Source organism: Polistes dominula, unplaced genomic scaffold (genome assembly GCF_049000335.1).
Source record: "Polistes dominula isolate Pdom_NZ unplaced genomic scaffold, Pdom_raw_medaka contig_23, whole genome shotgun sequence".
Lineage (NCBI taxonomy): Eukaryota > Metazoa > Arthropoda > Insecta > Hymenoptera > Vespidae > Polistes > Polistes dominula.
In genome coordinates this window covers 836,142-857,340 of record NW_028300963.1, presented here as the reverse complement: position 1 = coordinate 857,340, position 21,199 = coordinate 836,142, and the positions used below count along the sequence as shown (strand labels likewise).

General features: G+C 24.3%; 2 protein-coding genes across 5 annotated transcripts in view; one reads left to right on the top strand and one right to left on the bottom strand.

The window, feature by feature from the left end:
- LOC107069725 (14 kDa phosphohistidine phosphatase) overlaps positions 1-21,199 on the bottom strand; it is a 43,929-nt gene that overhangs the window by 17,534 nt on the left and 5,196 nt on the right. The window lies entirely within an intron of this gene.
- LOC107069722 (arrestin homolog) overlaps positions 1-21,199 on the top strand; it is a 38,197-nt gene that overhangs the window by 12,965 nt on the left and 4,033 nt on the right. Inside the window, exons 4-9 of one of the 2 annotated variants that reach the window (XM_015327259.2) lie at positions 6,013-6,063; positions 8,035-8,170; positions 9,159-9,311; positions 18,217-18,364; positions 18,616-18,807; positions 18,913-19,076. In XM_015327259.2, coding sequence (XP_015182745.2) covers positions 6,013-6,063; positions 8,035-8,170; positions 9,159-9,311; positions 18,217-18,364; positions 18,616-18,807; positions 18,913-19,076 — 844 coding nt within the window. The remainder of the gene's footprint in view (positions 1-6,012; positions 6,064-8,034; positions 8,171-9,158; positions 9,312-18,216; positions 18,365-18,615; positions 18,808-18,912; positions 19,077-21,199) is intronic. The other variant, XM_015327263.2, reaches the window with a different exon arrangement.

The window sequence follows — 21,199 nt, the reverse complement described above, 5'->3', positions numbered from 1 at the left end:
AATCAAAGAAAATAGGATAGAGTCGAATAAGATGAAAGATGAGATTACTCAATATTCTAATCTTATACTAACGTAAACACGTCTTTTCATTTCCAGAAATACAAATTTCTTTTTTAATCTTCTTCCTTTTTTTTTTATTTCCAACGTTGATCAAAAATCATTCGAACATATTATATTTAATTTTCATTTTCTTGCAATATCTTAGAAGAATATTTAAAAGATTTGTAATTTGTAAATTGTTATTTTCGAAGATTAAATAAAAATCTGAAAAATATCGTTAAGAAAAAGAAAATGGGAGACAAGGAGAGGTGAATGGGTGAAAAGGGAAGGAAAATGGAAGATAAAATTAATTTTTTATTAAAGTAAATATAATTTTTCTTACTCGAGAGAAAAAGAGAGAGAGAAAGAGAGAGAGAGAGAAAAGCGTGATCCAAGAATTTGTTGAGAAAGTATTTATACGCAAATACTAACACTCACACGTATAAAATATAAATTATATATATATATTTGTATTTTTTATTATTTATTTTATTATTTATTATTATATTGTTTATTTATTTTTATTATTTATTATTTATATTGTATTTATATTATATATTAACATATAATATATATAATATAATTCATATAAATTATATGGATATGTTTTCTGTAAATTTAATAGCAAATGTGAATTGAAATTTTTTCCAATCCTATATTACTGCCATTACTAACGTCTTTCATACGAACATACAAGATGTTTAATTAATACGACTAATTAGAATACGTAATTCGTTATTACTGTAATAATGTTTTATTCACAATGAAACAAATAATTTCTCTATCGGATTGAATAAAATAGAAATATCAAGGATATAAATATAATAATAATAATAATAATAATAATAATAATAAAATATTTATTCCGTGCTATCCGATTAATCAATACCCGTTCGTCATTTCATTTTTTTCAATTAAAAATCTTCGGCGTTTTAGATTCGATAAACTAAAGAGAAAAAGAAAAAATAAAAAATATGTAGAAATGTTTTTGCTTTACGTGTCAACGCAACGTATATTATTTTTTATATATATATATATATATTTTTTTTAAATTTATATACGAAAGATTGTCAATATTTAATATTTTTCATTTTCTTTCATAACATTCCTTGGAACAATAAATAATTATCATATATATATAATAATAAATATTGTATTTATTTACTATTATACATATATAATATAATTTATTTATTTATAATAATTTAATATTAATTATTATATTATTTTTATTATATATATAAATAAATTGAGATTATTGTTCTTGAAATGTAACATGATGATTTGTAGTATTTGTTTTATCATAAAAATCAAACCCCACAATACACGTGGGCGTATGTAAGTATTATTAATGTGTGAGTAATTGTGTCCATGCATGCAGATGAATTAATTAGGTTGATTAAGTCAAACCAGAGTAAATGTGAGAATTCTCAAATCTTATGCATAAAGATAGGATAGAAATGAGAAAGGGTCCTGCAAAAGGTCATAGTTTGCTAAGAGCTATAAGGATAAGGAACAGTAGACGAAAAGGGAGTGGTAGGAGGGGGTGGGGGGTGGAAGGGGGAGTGAGGGAAGTTCATCGTCAAATTCGAGTAAATCGATGAGTTCGTTTCCCTCTCTCTCTCTCTCTCTCTCTCTCTCTCTCTCTCTCTCTCTCTCTCTCTCTTATTAATAGGATTGATGGATGACCTTCAACTATCTTTCTCCTACTACAAATATATCCAGCAAATGATACGAATTTGAATCTATATTAATTCGATTTGATTATAATTCAAAATTATACCACCCACCTATTTTTGTTTGTTAAAAAAGTTTACATAAGTTATTTCTTTTTTTAAACAGTTTTTTTTTTTTTTTTAGATATACAGTATTTTAAGTTTTGGTTTTTTTTTTTTTTTTTTTTTTTGACAAAATGTAGTTTTTCAACAATTTGATATAAAAATGTTCTTTCTATTTTTATTTTTTTTACGATAAAATAAAATAGAATAATATATTAAATCGTTGTATTGCAAAATTCTGTCATTCATAGATGGTAAAATTTGAAAGTAGTACAAGTCAAATAAATAACTTAATTAAGTTGGACTAATTAATTTTACACCTGAAGACTGACTTACTCTTGAAGGTCTAATTAATGAAGATTGAAATTTTCAAGGAATTTCACATATGAAATATTAAATGAAAGTACACGCTTTTATAATGCATTTACCTTTGATATGAAACCTTAAACAAAAAAATACTGGTATATATATGTATGTGTGTATGTGCAAAAAAAAAAAACAAAACAAAAAAAAGAAAAAGAGAAAGAATGAAAGAAAGAGAAAGAGAAAGAGAGAGAAAGGTCATGAAAGGTCATGACATGCTATAGAGTACCCTTTCAACTTGTACAATATGCTTTTATTCGACACATGTCACAATACACGATCAACGAAAAGACCACCCCCTTTTTTTTATTCTCTTCTTCCCCTTAAAAAATATAAAAGGTTAATAAAAAAAAAAAAAAAATGAAAAACTATTATATCCACTAAACGACACTTTACCTATTATCGATTCTATCAAAACTAACAATAAGTTTGTCTATGAATTATGTAGCATTATTATAAATTTGAAAATTTGATTAGCAATATCAGAAAGATCTTTTCTTATTTGAAAGTTCAAAGAAAAAGGTCATGATGGAAAATGTTGAAAGTTGGAAAAAGATAATTAAAAGAAGATTTGAAAAGGTCATTGAAATATATGAACGATTAGGTGTCGTTGATTTCATTTTTGTTTCTTATTTTCTTTTTTAGAATTTAAAATTATCGTATTATACATTATGCTAAATTTTATTATATTTTATTTATTTTATATATTATATTTATTCTTTTATTAATTTCACACGAAGTTTTTTAATAACAAGAAAATACAAGTCCCATACAATTTGATTATTTTGATTTATATTTTATGTTACGAATTTAAAATTATCGTATTATAGACTAGGCTAAATTGTATTATATTTTATTTATTATATTTTATTTATTTTGTTATATTTATTATATTTTATTTTACCCTCATTTTTATTTTTTTCTTGTTGTTGATATAACTTCGTCTTTAATAAAATGAGAGAAAAGAAAAAGAAAAAGAAAAAGAAAAAGAAAAAGAGGGGGAATATTTCGTTGTTAGATAAACGTTAAATAAAAAAAAAGAAGAAGAAAAAAAGGAAGAAAGTAAGATGAACGATGAGGACACTTTAATCGAAGTTAAAATCTACAGTAAAATGGTGAAAGAACTTTAAATATATAACCGAGACTAATTCTTACGAATGAGAATCGATCATCATCTTGACATAACTTGAGTGAGAACTTGAAACATTACGAATACTATTACATTACTATTACAAATACTGCAACTAGATAAGGAAGAAATATTTGCACATACATTTGTACATATGTGAACACACAGAAACATATATATACATATATACTATTACTATTCACTATTTTATTGCACGATGAGTAAGATCGTTCGTTTATACATTTGTACATATGTGAACACATGGAAACATATATATATACTATTATTATTCACCATTACTATTAAATGATAAGTAAGAACGTTCGTAGATACATTCGTACATATTGGAATACACCAACACTACACTGTGTTACTATTACTATTACTATTACTACACCTAACTACACTGTGTTACTACTACTATTACTACTACTACTACTACTACTATTTACAATGATAAGGAAGAATAATTCGTACGTTAGTTGTCATTTGCAAGATAAACAAAAGGAAATAAGCTTTCTATATATAACCATCTTTCTCCTCTTATCCTCTTATCTATCAATCTATCTATCTATCTATCTATATATATTTCTATCTATCTCTTTCTCTCTCGTTGAAATGTCTTATCTTAAAGAGATAAGGGTTGTCGTTTAAAACTCTTCGGTTGTTCGATGCTAATGTTAAATCATCTGTTGTAATTCTTTTCGTTATATATATATATATATATATATATATATATATATATATATATATATATATTATTATATTCTTATCAATTTCTATATATTAGAGAAATTATTCTCTTATTTCTTCGTTCAAATAAGATCCAGTAAATTTTCAAGACATTTCATTAGTCACGTTATAGACATGACATCGAATGTATAGTAAGTAAGAGGAAGAGAAGGAGGAAAATGAAATTTTCATCAAATGTCCCAGTTGGGTAGGATAACGACACTCCCTAAAGCCTTATATGCATAATAAGTTGAACAAATGGCAAGTTATTATAGTAACTATATATATATATACAAACACATTTATATATATAACATACCCCCACATATACATCATGCATATATTCAAATGAAATTATATACTATAAGTAAGTTATATATGTACAAATATATTATAAATATTACTAGAATAGTAATTACTATATTATTATATATTTTTATTATTATTATATTATTATTGTGTTACTATTATTTAGTATTATATATATATTATTATATAATAAATATGAATATATATATAACCTACTTATAATATATATACTTACATTTGAATATATGCATATATATATTTACATAAATACATTCATAAAATTTTCTACACACCTACAAACCACAAACTATATATATATATATATATATATACTTTGATAGTACCCTTGATTTTTTTTTGTGTGCTTTAAATATTTATGCATTTTTTATTTTTATGATCGCAGTTATAATATTCTTAGCACACAAAGATGTAGGGCATATATTTTATTATGTATGTGTAGGTGTATTAAAAGGGTGACTTTTCCTTCATGTTTTTTTTCTTTGTCCTCTCCTTTCTACCCTTTATAATTTTCATTCTTATTCTTATTCCTTTTCTTTCTCTTTCCCTTTCTCTTGTTAGTTTATAACAACTCACATATTCTTTTACCTTTAAGAAGTTACAACAGTGACTTCGATTTTTATATATACAACCAGCCTACCTACGTTGTTTAACTCGTAAAAGAATTGTCAAGCTAACTTTTCTATTACGATCTAATAATATTTTATTTTTTTTCTTTTTTATTTTTCTTTTTCTTTTCTATTCTATTTTATTTGATTCTATTCTTTTTATCAACGTTATAAAATAAAATTTAAAAAAAAGGGATTCCTTTTCAAAGTCAATTGTACTTTCTTTCAATAAGATCAAATCAAATTGAAAATTATAAACATTGTTGGTTTCCATTTAAAAGTTTCAATAGAAATATCGTCAAAATGAATTATTGAACATTCAAGAAAACTTCTTTTTTCTTTTTAACAGTCATGGTTTATTGTACAAAAATATATGTGTTGTGTGGTAGGGTTCAAAACTTTTCAGTCCTACTTGTTGTTTCAATTGTTTTTCCACGGGAAGAAGAAAAAAAATAAATTAAAAACATTAATTGTAATGAACACTAGTTAACGTTAATTGGGATTAATTAAAATATCAATATTGAATTAATTATTAAAGTTTCATATCGTTTAATAGACGTTGGTAAAAGTTTAATTAAATGAAATTATCCTTGAAACTTTTCATCCATTTGTTGTTGTTTTTTTTACAATAAAAAACATTATTGATAATCATACTTGATTATATTATTATTAATTACGATATGACGAATAATCAAGAATATATTAACGATTCTTACCTCAAACCGTAAAAGTTTGTTTTACGTTTAAAATTAAACGATATTACATTGCTTACTATTTATTGCAATTTTAATCTGAAACACATTTGAACGGAGACACGTTAATTGAATGGAAACGTGAAAGATTATACTCGTTGATGGATTTATCGAAATGTCTTTTAATTAAAATAACATTATCTCAAATAAAACGAAGAAGAAAGATATGAAAGATATTTTTATAAAAAAAAAAAGAAAGAAAAAAAAATTAAGAAAAGAATCACACTGTAAAAGTATGTACTTATTTATTTTTCATTACTATTTTTTTGTCTTTTTGTTTACAGATTCAAATCAAGTTCGGATTTGTCCGCTTCAACTCTCACAATCAGTCAAAGGTTAGAAATGATAATATTTTTTTCAATTAATTCATTTCTTTATGTTATACATTTTTAGTTTTATTTTTTTCATTTTTCATTTAATATATTAAAATGGATTGAAAAGTTTTGAGCTTCGACAAAAAGAACTTTTATTACATTTTTTTCTTTCCTTTTTTTATTTTATTTAAATAGAATATAATAAATATAATAAATAAATATAAATATATATATATATATATTTTTTTATATTATTATAAATTTTATAAAAAAAAAACTCGATTATTGATTTATAAAACAAATTTATTTGTCATATTTTTCATACGAATTTCATTGATGAAAAATAAAAAAAATAAAAAAAAATAAAAAAGAAAATCATGAAAAAGAGAAGAGAATTATTTCAACGTTTGTTATAAATTAAATCAAATCGAGTATTATTATATTAAACACAATTACGACGTATTTAAAAAACACATGCACATACACACATAGATACATATATATATATGTATATACGTTTTAATTTATCTCATCGTTATCAGCCAAACAAATGTGCTTTCCTTTGGATAATTTTATTTTTTTTCTTTTTTTTTTTTGTATTTTTTCATAGAAAATATCGATAATTAGATTTTAATCTTGTGAATTTGAACAAAAAGCGTAGGTGTTATATAAAATTATATTATCAACTTATCACTCTTTTTATTTTTTACCGATATGATGATAACATAATCAGAAATTGTATTATGTATATATCTATATATGTACAATCGTTAAATGTTTAATCAAATACACTTTCTTTCTTTCTTTCTCTCTTTTGTGATATTATATCTTTAAAAACAAAATTAAAAAAGAAAAAATAATATTGATTTCAAATTTGTAGAATAAATGAATCATTCGAAATAATGGGAACGAACGATACGTTTGAATATAAATGTTTACAATAAAAATAATAATAATAAAGATTAAATTGTTTATTATTGGGTTGGCAAGAAAGTAATTAATGTTATATAATAAAATATTATATAATTAATATATATATATATATATATAATATTATTGGGTTAGGAAGAAAGTAATATTTCATCCTAAAGAAATCAAAATTACTTTCTAGCCAATCTAATATATGGAACAAAATAATATTATATCTTTAAAAAAAAAAAAAAATTAAATAAACATTGATTCCAATTTTTGTAAAATAAATTAATAATCCAAAACGATACGTTTTAGCATAACTGTTAAAAAAAAAAAAAAAAAAAAAAGGATAATAAAGATTAAATTGCTTATTATATGGAACAAGATAATTATAATACATAAATCAAAGAAAAAAAAAAAAAAAACAAATAAATCCCAGGCTCGTAGAGATAAAGATAATACGAGAGATAAAAAAACAAAAAAAAAAGAAAAATATCTAAAAGAAAAACGTTTGCAAATGAAATATAAATCATTGGAGTAACGAATACTAATCTGCTTGACATCGAAACGTAAGAAGTTGTGTTTTTTTTTTTGTTAAATCTTTTTATCTTTAAAAAAAAAAAAAAGAAAAAAAAATGAAAATCTTCTAGAGTACCTTTTTTTATTTTTTATTTATTTATTTTTTTTTGTTTCTTTTCTGGAAAAGCTTCGTTAAAAAGCTTTGACTGTGTTCAAATAAAAAGAAATCAAAAAATGAAACATTTCTCTCGTAAATTCTCAGGACTCAGGACAAACGAGTCTAATTGCAAATCTTGTTTATTTTTTTTTTCTTTTTTCTTTTCTTTTCTTTTTCTTTTTCTTTTACCTTTACTTTCCTTTTTTTTTTTTTTTTAAACAATTTGGAAAGAAAAATAAAAAAATAACGAGCATTGTCTAATGATATATCATTTGAGTTTTGAATTAGAATAAAATTCCTAATAATTCTTAGAATTAATCGACGATTTATATTATACTCTCATTGTTGTTATTCATTTTGTATGTTCCTTTTTTTCTTCCTCTTTTTTCTTTTCTCTTTTACAGGGTTTACAAGAAAAGTTCGCAAAACGGTAAAATAACAGTTTACCTAGCAAACAGAGACCTCATCGTAAGTGAAGCAAAAATAGATAAGTTACAAGGTGTTTTATTGGTCGATCCAGAATATCTTCAAGAAAAGAGGGTAAGTCGTTTGAAATTATTTATTTATTTTATTCGTTGTTTTTTTTTATTAATATTAATCTTTTACAATTAATTATTTTATTATTATTTCTTTAATTCTATTAATTATTCTATTTATTATTATCCTTTGAATTATATTAATTCTATTATATTTAAATTATTATGTTATTGCATATATTTCATTTCTATTAATTGTTTATTATTTATTCTTTTAATTCTATATTAATTTTATTATATTTAATTTCTACTATAATTAATTATTATTATACTTTTAATTCTATTCTATTCTATTATATTATATTTAATTTATTATGTTATTGTATATACTTCATTTCTATTAATTATTTATTATTATTCTATTAATTATTTATTATTATTATTTTTCCATTAATTATTAAAATTCAATAATATCTATAAAACTAAACAAACCAAAACAAAATTAAAAAACATAATCATTTGTTTGTTATCTTTGTTATAACTTTATATTCTTTTTCTACAACATTGATATGTCAAAATTAATTAACCCGTTTGTACGAACCTTGTAAATTCTTCATTGAAAATTTGAACAGAAGTCACTTACATACAAATAACATAAATATGTGTGTGTGTATGTGTGTTTGTGTGTGAGAGAGAGAGAGAGAGAGAGAAACGTATGTATTTCATTTATGATAAATGACACTCCTTTGAAGTCCCTAAAGTAACGTAAGGTGTGAAAACGTTCATAGTTGTGTTTGCAAATGGGTAATTTTGAATTCAACGTTGTACGAAATAAGCAACCTTCAACTGTTGGTAACATTCTTCGATCATTAATTAACCACCTATTTTCGTTTGTCGAATCAAACTTAATTCAACTAAATAGAAATTAAATCTGATTTCTTATGAAATAATATAATGATTTTTGTGTCAAGTATAAATTATATGAATTTAAGATAAATCGTTGGTTATAGAACCCTAATAATTTTTTTTTTTATTTCATCTTTTTTCTTCAGGTTTATGGACAAATAACGCTGACGTTTCGTTATGGGAGAGAAGATGAGGAAGTAATGGGCCTAAAATTTTGCAACGAGGCAGTCATGTGTGTTGCCCAACTTTATCCACCATATTCTGGAGCAGATTATCACGAGATTGTAGCACCTTTTCAGGTAAATCATTCCCACTTCTTTGTTTTTTATCTTATTTTATTTCAATAAGGACAAATTCATTTTAATTTCAATTAAACACACTTAATGTTTTTTTTTCATTAATTATTGAAATGAATTTGTCCTTATTGAAACGAAAATATAATTAAAAAAGTTCAATACGTTAAATTAGAAAATAAATGTATTTATTTTTCATTACGAGTTGTTTTTTATTTATTTATTATATTAAAAAAGAATAAATTTTAAGACTCATTTCAAGAAGGATTATTTTACGATTGTAAAAAAGGAAAAAAAAAAAATAGTAAAATTTATAACCCATGGTACATCGTCAATATAAATTGTTCTACGTCGTATCATGACTATCAAACAAGTCACGTTTTACCTGTTACGAATGATAGGTATCGATCTAATCGACACTTAAGGTGAGTGTGAAATCGATCAGAATTTCAAGCAAGAGATTTTCTTCCCCCTTTTTTTTTTCTTCTTTTTCTTTTTCATATAAGCGTTACTACTAGAGTCATATATGTATTATTTATAAAATTTCATGGAATAAATATCATTGTCGTAAATAATCTTTAACAGAAGATACATTTATGTAACAAACGTTGTCGAGAGTTTCGAATAAAACACCAAAAGAAAATTATAAAAAAAAAAAAAAAACATGTGCTTATATCACACAAGTTAGAAGTGAAACCTTTAAATAAACAAGTTTCGAGAATAATTTATTATATAATATTATTCTAATATTATTTGTACTTTTAATTTGTAATTATTTATTTAATTATTACTCTAATTATAAAAATACGCGCCTGTTCTTATGCAACCCTCCAGACACACTTTAAAAATGCTGCTTGCGAGCGCCATCTACTGGAACGGAATTTTTTTCCAGTCAAAACTGTTTATACACGTGTGTATGACAGGTTGCCTATCTTTCGGGTAGAAAAAAAATTCCGTCCTGACAGATGGCGCTCTTAAGCAACATTTTCAAAGTGTGTGTTGGAGGGTTGCATTTATACAGGCGCACATTTTTTATAATAATTAGAAAGAAAGTAAACAATAAAACACTTTAAAAAATGTTTACAAATGAAATATTTTTTTTATAAATAATGATAACAATTGAACTGTAATATTGTAATTAAATTTATGCATATTTTTAGAATAACATTTAGTGCTTTTTATGAAATCAAAATTAAAAAATAAAATCAAATAATTTAATAATTATTTTATTCAATTATTATTTAATAATAAATATATATACAGAAACTTTGGAAATAACATATTTGATTTGAAGGAGATCAAGCAAGAAGCAAGGATTGTTGGGTTTGGAATGACGTAGCTCGATTCGACCCCGTAGAGAATCTGACCCTGGCCCATATTATTCTTCAGCATCCCCTATAGAAAACCATTCCTCTCTCCGTCTCTCTCTTTCTCATACATTCTCTCTATATCTACCTGTTATAACTAGTAACACGATAGATAGAACCATTGTACATACACATGGAATCCTTGAACTCACGAAGGTGAGGCAAGGCCAGTTAGAAGACTCAGCAAATTTTCTTTCTTTCTTTCTTTCTCGCTCTCTTTCTCTCTCTCTCTCTCTCTCTTTCGACAGAAAAGAGACATCTTTTCCTTGTTCTTTTTTTTTATTGTTTTTTTGTTTTTGCATTTATAGAAAATAGAATATCCTTTCTCGACAAACCAAGAAAACTTAGATGTTTCTTTTATCTAATAATAATAATAATAATAATATATATACAATATGTATCATCAAAAAATGTAATTTCGTAATCCTTCAAATTTCACAATCCAACCATCATTTCAATTGTTATTCTACAATTTATTATATCCAATTTTACTTTGTCTTCTTCTTTCATTCTTGTTCTTCTTTTTTCTCTTTTCTTTTCATTAAATATAAAGTTTATGGTATTTTATGATATTCTAACGTTTATATGTCTGAATAAAAAAGAAACGAGGAAGAAGGAAAATTTATATTTTTTGCTCGTTTTTTTGGTTGGGTATATAGGATATTTTTTTTCTTTTTTTTTTTTTTTCAAGGACACACTAAGCTAAGCTTCGAAAGTAATGATAAATTTTTATATCCTACCATTTACTTGTTTATATCCATACCTATTCTATCTTTTAAAAGCTTTTACTATTTTTAGACGAGATAGGATATATTTTGTGTGTGTGTTTTTTTTTTTTTTGATATCTTCTAGTAGAGAAAGATTAAATTGTTACTTTACATCAACGTTATAAACAAAACTATAGTTATTCAAGAATAAATCTATTTTTTTTATTAATGTATCTAAATACCAATAAATTATACGAATAACCTAACGTGTAACATGTATATATTTGTTTTTTTTTTTTTTAAATGAATAATTTAATTATTTTATAATTAAATTGTCTCATATCAATAAATAATTGTCACATTATGAATAAAACTTTCTATGTTCTAATGAAAATCAAAATATATTATTTTATTTAATTTGCAAAAATTTATCTAGCAAAAAGTAACGTGAAATTGATTTGAGTAATGGTTTTCTAGAACAAAACTATTTTTTTTTTTATGTATTTAAATATATTTATTTAAATATAATATTTATTATATATAAATATATAATAAATATATTTATTTAAATACATTTTATTTAAATATAAATCTTGAAATATCTCGAAACAAGAGATATATGACTTAGAACCACTTTCATAATTATGGGCACAATGGTCACATTATAAATAAAACGTTTCATGTTCTAATGAAAATTAAGATTCATTTCATTTGCAAAACAATATCTAACAATAAGTAACATGAGAAGAATAAAACATTAAATATTTATTTAACACTAGATATACCACCATTTTCAGTATACCTATTTCTACCACATCAGTCAAAATGACTGATGTATAACAAAAATGCTTTTTTAAAGCTTCCAGTTATTATTTACTCTTAAAAAAAATAACAAAAAATGTTAAAAAAAAAAAATAATAATTTTAATAGATAAATGGATTTATAGACATTTTAAATAACAAAACGCTGAATTATTTACAGAAATCTAAATGTTACATGAAGTAGACATTTTGAATTAAAATGGTCGACCAGTGAAAATGACTGGTCTGGTATATCTAGTGTTAACATAATAAAAACTATCATAACAAATGAAATATTGATAATGAGACATGAATATAAGAAATGAAACGAATCGATGACAAATTTTGAAAAGAAAAACTTCGAAAAATGAAATTTTTAAATAATATTTAAAAAATAGTAAGTTTCTTTTGAATAACGAATAGTAGATGTAGTAATAGTAGTAAAAGTAGTAGTAAAAGTAGTAGTCTCCTTGGACTGATAAAATCATCCTCATTTTACCGCATGCAAATGAAGTATGTAAAGTTCTTCACGATATTACTATGACCAACTGTATATATAATGCATGTATGCATTCATTCATGTACATATACATAGGATCCTCTTTATGTATTCCCAATGCGAACAAGAAGACAGAGAAAAATACAATTTTTCTTTTCGATGAATATACCCGGAGTGTGATATTTTAAAACACGCCATATTGGAAAAATACGATTGTTATTGGAAAAATCAAAAGAATAAAAAAGAATAAAGGAGAAAAAAAAAGGTTACAAATATTTCAAAAACGAGACTTACTCGATTTCGATGGGTGACATAAACTCGTTTGACGTACCCAGAGGATGATGAGTAGTTAAATACTTTTCAACTTTAACGATTGAAATAATACTTTTTATTTTCTTCCTTTTCTTTTTTTTTTTTTTTTTGGTTGATTCGTTTTAAAATAAAAGTGAGTTTTGGAATGAAATAAAAAGAAAAAAAAAATGATTTTCTACGTTGAATTCAATACTTTTCAACATACCTACGTGTTTATACAGTATGACGTACATTTACTGTGTTCTACGTTACACGTTTTTATTATTTTTCTTTTTTTTGTAATAAATAATAGTAGAATATCCCTAGCATAGCTCATTGTACGCGACGTGAAATGTCCCATTGGACAAAAACGTGAAAAAAAAAAAAAAAAGGTAAAGAGTAGAAAAAAAATACTGTAGTTGACCTTCGTACGTCCTCTACATATTCGCAGATAAAAAAATAAAATAAAAAAAAGAATAATAAAAAAAGATCTTTTAACGTGGGATTATTCCACCCCTTCGAAACCAAATATATTTCGTCCGACACATTTTCTTTTTTTTTTTTTTTCTATCCTCTATAGCAATCGAGTTATTCCGATGATTTGTTTAAAACGTTTCACTCTCCTCCCCAAATGTTGTATACGAGGAAAAGGATTAAGTTAATAAGTCTTATTAATATAAAATAAAATTTAAAAAAAAGAAAGTAAACAAACGTGTACTTTTATATATATAAAAAAAAAAAAAGAAAAAAGATATAAAAACTAAATCACCGTGTTACTAACTTTCTTTTTCTATCTCTCGTTTTATTATTTCTTTCGTTCGCAGCAATATGATTTAAAATGAATTTCACTGAAAACAACATTGCCGTTTCCTGAATTTCACGAATTTCCACTCTCGGAAATAATCCATAAACTACTCTCGCGTTGATTGGTTTACATCATAAATAAAAAAAAAAAATAAAAAAAAGAAGGAAGAAGACGAGGAGGAGGGGTGGGGGTTTGCGTGTGAAGGGAAAAATACATCCTCAAGAAAAAAAAAAAAAAAATCGATGATAAATCATTCATTTCAAACATAATTACATTTGTACCCAATGGATCAAAATGTGATAACGATGGTTTCCTCTTTAACAATTTAATCTCATTCGAGCTTGCACGTTAACGTACCCTTCTCAGTTATCTTCAAAGATGATGAATAATGAAGGAACGTACCTATAGGATAAAATGAAACAACCAGTGGGAGTGGAAAAAGGAGAGGTTGGACAAGAAGGGGTTGTTTAGAGGAAGAAAAGGAAAATGAATATATAAATATTAAAGTATGTTTCTCGGAATAAAAAGTAATACAAACAACAAAAATATGGGTTCAAATAAAATGAAAGAAAAATAAAAACAAATGCTAGAAGAGGGAAGAACCAATGGGAGGAGGAGGAGGAGGAGGGGGGAGAGAATTATAAATGCAATGGTGTGAAAAAAGAAATGAATAAATTAAACATAATTATAATTATTTTCACGCATTAAAAAAAATGGGAATAGCATTTTACAGTAGGTGTGTGTAATTCGGTATATTCGGTGTGTGTGTTTTTTAGTATAATATGCAAATAGAAAGAGAAAGAGAATAAAGATAATGCAAAAATACTTCGTTTTATTCTCACGCAGGAAAGAAGATATATCTCATAGACGTGTTTAACATATTCCCGGTACAATTTTTGTAGACAATTACTAAGGGAGGAGTTGAAACGTTTTAGTAATATTTATTATGTTCACTGGCAGTAATAGAAAATTCGCGTTCGTGCGAATGAGAGATGAGATAAAGAAAGGAAAGGAAAGGAAAAGAAAAGAAAAGAAAAGAAAAGACAAATTTCTACATAAAAACGAAAAAAGGAAATAAGGGATAATGTTGGAAGGTTTAGTCGGATGGGATGGGAGAAAGGGAAAGGGCCTAGAGACAGGGTTGAGTGGATCATTAACGAGACGATCGTGCAAGGAATTCACGGGGAAATGAAAAAAGAAAAGAAAAGAAAAGAAAAAAAACAAAATGGATGAGAGAAAATCATTTAAACTGAACAACATACTACGAAAACGATAAAACAAGGGAAAAAAGAATAAAACGATTAAAATAATAATATAAAATCGTAGTTGGCAATTTAATTCAATAACAGTTATCGATTTATGTTTGATTTACGTTCGCGAACGTTATTTATAACGATCGACAATCGAAAGTGAACGTAGTAGTTTAGTTTTGTTTAGTTTAGTTTAGTTTAGTTTAGTTTAGTTTCATTTGCTACACAAACACAACGGCGTGTGCATGCACCATTTAAAATGAATCATCTGTAACGAGGAAATAGCAAAATTTATTATTAATTTTGACATCGCGTTAATTCGATTTAAATACCGGTGAACAATTTGTGGCGATTAATTATATCACAGAGGTGAAAATACGAGAAAGAAGAAAATCCGATAGTAATACTGGTCAGTTATAAACGAATTCGTTGCAAACAAATATCAAATTTTATATTTTTTATTAAACACGAGTACTCATAATCGTACTGATGTGTATGTATTATATTTACGATTATGTTTTGACAAATGTTTCAGTTAAAAAATATATATATATATAATTTTACATAGAAAACATTAAATTCATTCGACGCCTGTATTTATGCAACCCGTTTCAGTATACGCGTATCAACGGTTGAATAGATTCAGGTGCTTTTGAATTCACATTTGACGTTAACCTTTCTATTCATAATATTCAATTTCCAATCACAATTACCAATATTTTACTAATAAATATAAATTAATATTATTATAAATAATAATAATAATAATAGAGATTTAGGAAGATTAAAAATAAAAAAAATAAAAGTAAAAATAGAAAATTGAAAAAAATTTTGGGAACGTATGAAACAAACGTCCGCCGACAGTTCCAATAATTACAATTCCTGTTACAAACGAGTCAATCACGATTGAAAAGCTCGTTATGACTTGGCACCCTTGGTATGGTTCATCAATCATTTCCTTTAACACCCACCCCAAGCACCCACCCACCACCCTCCTCCTACCTACTACCCATCATCTATTTCTCCTACACTCTCTTCTTATGACCTTTCAACTTGTGAATTTTCTTTCGAAAAAATAATACTATACGATAGTACTATATGTGATGGAGATATGATGATTTTTCTTTTTATCGGTACGATAAAAATTAAACTTCGTAAGGTTTCGTTTTTCAAATATAAAAGTTAATAGAAACTGTTATCGAGTATCGGCATTTGAAAAGAAAATATAAAACTATAGAAAAAAAAAAATAAAAAATAATAACAATTGATTATAATTAAATTGATCGAATAAAATTTATGTAGAAAGTTTGATATTTTGTTTCTTTTAACGATAGAATAAACAATAAATTATAAGATTCTATTCTGTAAGAATTTAGGATGTATATACAGGGTGTGTGTATAATGATTTTTTTTTTTTAATACCCTGTATATAACTCGTGTCTAATACTGTTCTAATATAAGTAGAATGCATTAAAGTATTAAAGTAATTGTTAATTATCGATAAAAGTGTCTATTTTTATCTAAAAGCTCATAGTATTTGTTCTATTTATGGTAATTTGGGGTTTTCAAGTAAAAACACACATTCTTTTTGATTAATTTATAATTATTTTAATCTCTAATGCACTCTACTTATATTAAAATAGTTATTATACACGTGTTATACATATATATAGAATATGATTCTAGGAACCAAAGGATAACGCTTCATAGAATATTAGTGAAGGATTAACATCTGTTTGATTTCGGATTATGATCGTTAACTATACAAAATGCTTTTAAGATCAAATATACGTAGATAGTGTACTAATATTAAATAGTTTCGGACGTACCTTCCTTGGAAAAATAAAAATAAATCAAATAAAATCGCTTAAAAAAATATTATCCATTATTTATATATATATATATATATATATATATATATATATATATATATATATATTATGATATTAATATATATTAAATTAATTATATATAATTATATATTATATAATTAATTAAATATATACATGAATAAATATATTAGAGATTTTAAAAATAATAATTTATAACATTGCATATATTTTCGTTTTAAAATATTTCAATTATTTTTCATCATTATTCTCTTTATATTATTTAATATTTGATTATATGTTTCAATTAAAAATAAAAATTTATGTGTAATAATCATTCCCTTTTGAGAATTATTAACGCATATTTACAAGGGTTGCATAAATTCAACCACGTTAGGATTAATATTGTATAAAATATCCTATATTAAAGAAAAAAAAAGAAAAAACATTGTCAATATTATATTGGAGAAAAATAATACAATTGAACAAACGAAAAAGGTAATAATCATCATCCAATGGTTATCAGCCGCGAACAAACACATATACGTTGAGATGTAAATCCAATATACTCTGACAAAGTGTAATCCAGTTATAAATCATCAAAGCTTCTCGACATTTCAATCCTATCATATATCAAATCCATAAATAAACTAAAAATAATAATAATACTAACAAATAGATGTTTGCAAATCACACACGGTAGAAGTTGAAACCTTCAAAGAAAACCAAATTTCGAGACGTGAATAGATCGAAACAATTGAATTGTAATACAGTGCCATCTATTTAAAAAAAAACCTTACAAAACCTAGATAACCTTTAAATACAAATCTTTAAATTAGTAATAAAAAATAATTAAAAAAAAAAATCGCGATAAAAATTGTGATATGTGCTAAGTTGGAACAAATCACGTGAAATAAAATAAGTTGAGTAGTTTCGTAATTATTAGTGGATAAACATATTGTTACACTGAATTTTTATATATTGAATTTAATTAATTAATTAATTAATTATTTTTGTTTCATCGGTTTCACGTTCTTCCGTTTCACGTTGTTCCGTTTCACAATTTTCAAATTACCCCAATTCTAAAGAAGTTTTCACTTCAAAAATTCATCGATAAATATGAAAGAAAAGATCAACAATAATAATTGAAATCATTTGAAAAAAAGAGAAATAATTAATTTTACAAAAATTCTATTAAATTTTGTAATTGTATACACGCATACATAAACGCATACATACATACATACATACATACACGCGTACGCATAAGAAAACATAAATTTATTGACGTTTAATTAAATTGCATGCAATTAACAAATTGATACGAATTTTCTTTTTTGTTTCTCTTAATTTTGTTTTTCAGGAAGCATTGATAAAAAAATTGGGACCAAACGCTTACCCATTCACCATGAAACTGGCACCTGTGGCACCGCCATCGGTGCAATTGGTACCTGCTAAAGAATATACAGGTGCACCCATTGGAACGAGTTACGATATCAGAGTTTACATGGGTGAGTACAATGACAAAATACAAAATAAATAAACTAACAAATTGATCAATAAAAAACAAAACAAAAAAACAAGCGAAATCCGTTGTTTTTTCTATGTAGTTTTTTTTTTTATATCTTTTTTCTTTTTCTTTTACAAATAAAATTAGATTACAAAATAAATCATGCATATAAAAAAATGAACAAAAAGAAAATATAAGTATATTTCAGTATCAGTATTATTTATTTTATCAATTATTATTGCTGCATATAAGCTGATCGACCGGAAGATAAGTTGCATGAAAAATCAACCATAAGAATGGGGATTAGAGTGATTCAACGAACTACGAAACCACCATTACCATGTCTCACGATGTACAGTGTTCCTGCATCAAGAATAATTCCAAAGATTCAAACGTGCAAAATGAGAAGTTCCTTTTCAACCAATGAAATTGTCGATGAAGTTGGTACGTTTTTCTATTCACTGTGAATTTATTCAATATTTTGTTGATTTAAAGAAAGAATAATAATGAAAGATTTATCGAGGGATATATGATACTTTGTTGTCATAGAAAATATAGTACCACAAGCTGCCATCGAAAAACCATTTTTATTGAGTGATGGACATGTTGGTTTAGAGGCAAGATTGGATCGTGCAATTTATACTCATGATGATTCCATAACCGTCCACGTCAATGTTAATAACAATAGCAGCAAATCTATCAGACGGATCAAGGTATATAGATATCATTTTTAAAATATTTTTTAATTTATCTTTACTACAAAAAAAAAAAAAATTAACCCTTTGAGTATTACAAACGCATATATGCGTTTGGTAGCAATTACTAACATTATCGTTCGAAGCATATACGTGTTTGTTAATATTTACATTATTTTTTTATTATTTTTTATATTTATATAAATATTATATATAAATATATATTTTATTAATATTTTTTAATTTAAATTTAATTTAAATAAATTTAATTAATAAATTATTTCATTTAAATAAATATATGTTAAATATATTATATAATAAATAATTAAATAAAATATGTAATATATATAATATAAAATATAATTTATTATTAGAATCTAGTTAATAATAAATTATTCTATTCCTACAAAACATTTGAAATAAAAATATTCAGCACTCGTCGAGTTGAAAAATTATGAGCCTAACATAACTCACTCTTTTATTGTTTTAACACAGTTTCAAAACTTAAAAAAAAAAATAATAATAATAAAACAACCGTGAACTTTTTAATAATTAATATTCAAATAAATAATTTATATTATGAAATATTTGGATCAAATTTAATCTATAATTAATATTTACGATATCGGAATAACATCAGATGTTCTCTCGTTATTTTTTTTTTTTTTCGTGAAATTTATTTCACAAAGAATAATAACGTTTAATTACACGATGATAATGAATGTTTAAATAAATTTACCAAAATTAATTTATAGCGTAAAACTTTTCAACAACTCGTTGACGATTTAAACGAAAGTATATTTCTTATTTTTTTATATATATATTTGTTTAATATTATTTATTTCATTAAATAATTGAAAGAGCCTTTACATTTAATATCCATTTTCATGGATTTAAATTTCAATGCAAATACGTAGAAAATAGGAATGAATTTAACGACAAAGGCCAATTGATAATTACGTCGAGATATAGAAATCAATAATTTATAATGCATTATATATATATTATTCTTCTATATGAACGTATGTGATACGTTAATACCTGTGGTATATATGTACCACATGTGTTTGTGTTAATGCTTTTGCTTTCTCTTTCTCCAATTTCAATTTTGACCGAGATTTACAATAACCGTGAAATTGTTAAATTTAATGTCAAGCAAAAATATTTCCTGTCGCGATTAAACTTAAATAAAAAAAAAAAACGAAATAAAACAAACCGTAGTAGAGAATAATTATGACGAATTATTAAAATAAATATCAAAAGATTTTTCTCTTTCTTTCTTTCTTTTTCTTTCTTTTTCTTTCTCTGTGATAACAAAAAATATATATTTCAGAGAGGAAAAAAGAAAATATGAATAAAAATCTAACAAAATAATTCGCTTGATCGTAAAAAAAAAAAAAAAAAAAATTTATCTATCTTTTTATTTGATGAACGTGCTTCGTCATATTTTTTATTCAACATTTTCTTTAACAAGTTTTATTTATTTTTTTATACATTACAATAATGAAAAAAAAGAAAAGAAAAGAAAAGAAATAAAAAAAAATCTACTAATAGTGCATACATTCTTTATTGATCTATCAAACACATATTTATTCGTTTTAAATTTAACATTGAAAATTATAACAATAATATGAAATTATGTATATTGTAGAACGATTAAATATACTTGAAATAAGCTTAAAATATATATATGGTGTCAGGGTAAATGGAGAATAATCTAGTATACGTGATTAGATACGAATATGCAAGTACACGATTATGCAAATAAATGATATATATTTTTGATTATTCAAATTGCTATAGAAATATTTCAATATTAAATGTATCTCTATAAATATATATTATAAAATAAAATACATATTATATTCGTATTTTAAAATTATATATCAGTTCGATGTTTCTCAAAGTTTTCCACTTTACCGGAGTAAATATTTTCACGTTCTTATGTATATAAATATATATACTATCTATCTTCTTTTTCACTATCGTAAACTCATAGATATAGTATACTATACTATAGTATTGTCAAACTGATTTTGAATTAATTTTCGATCGATAGATGCGTTCGAGAATTTTTAAATTTTATTCCAATTTTTAACTATCCCTAAATTAAATTGTGACCAAACTTAAAGAAGATATCT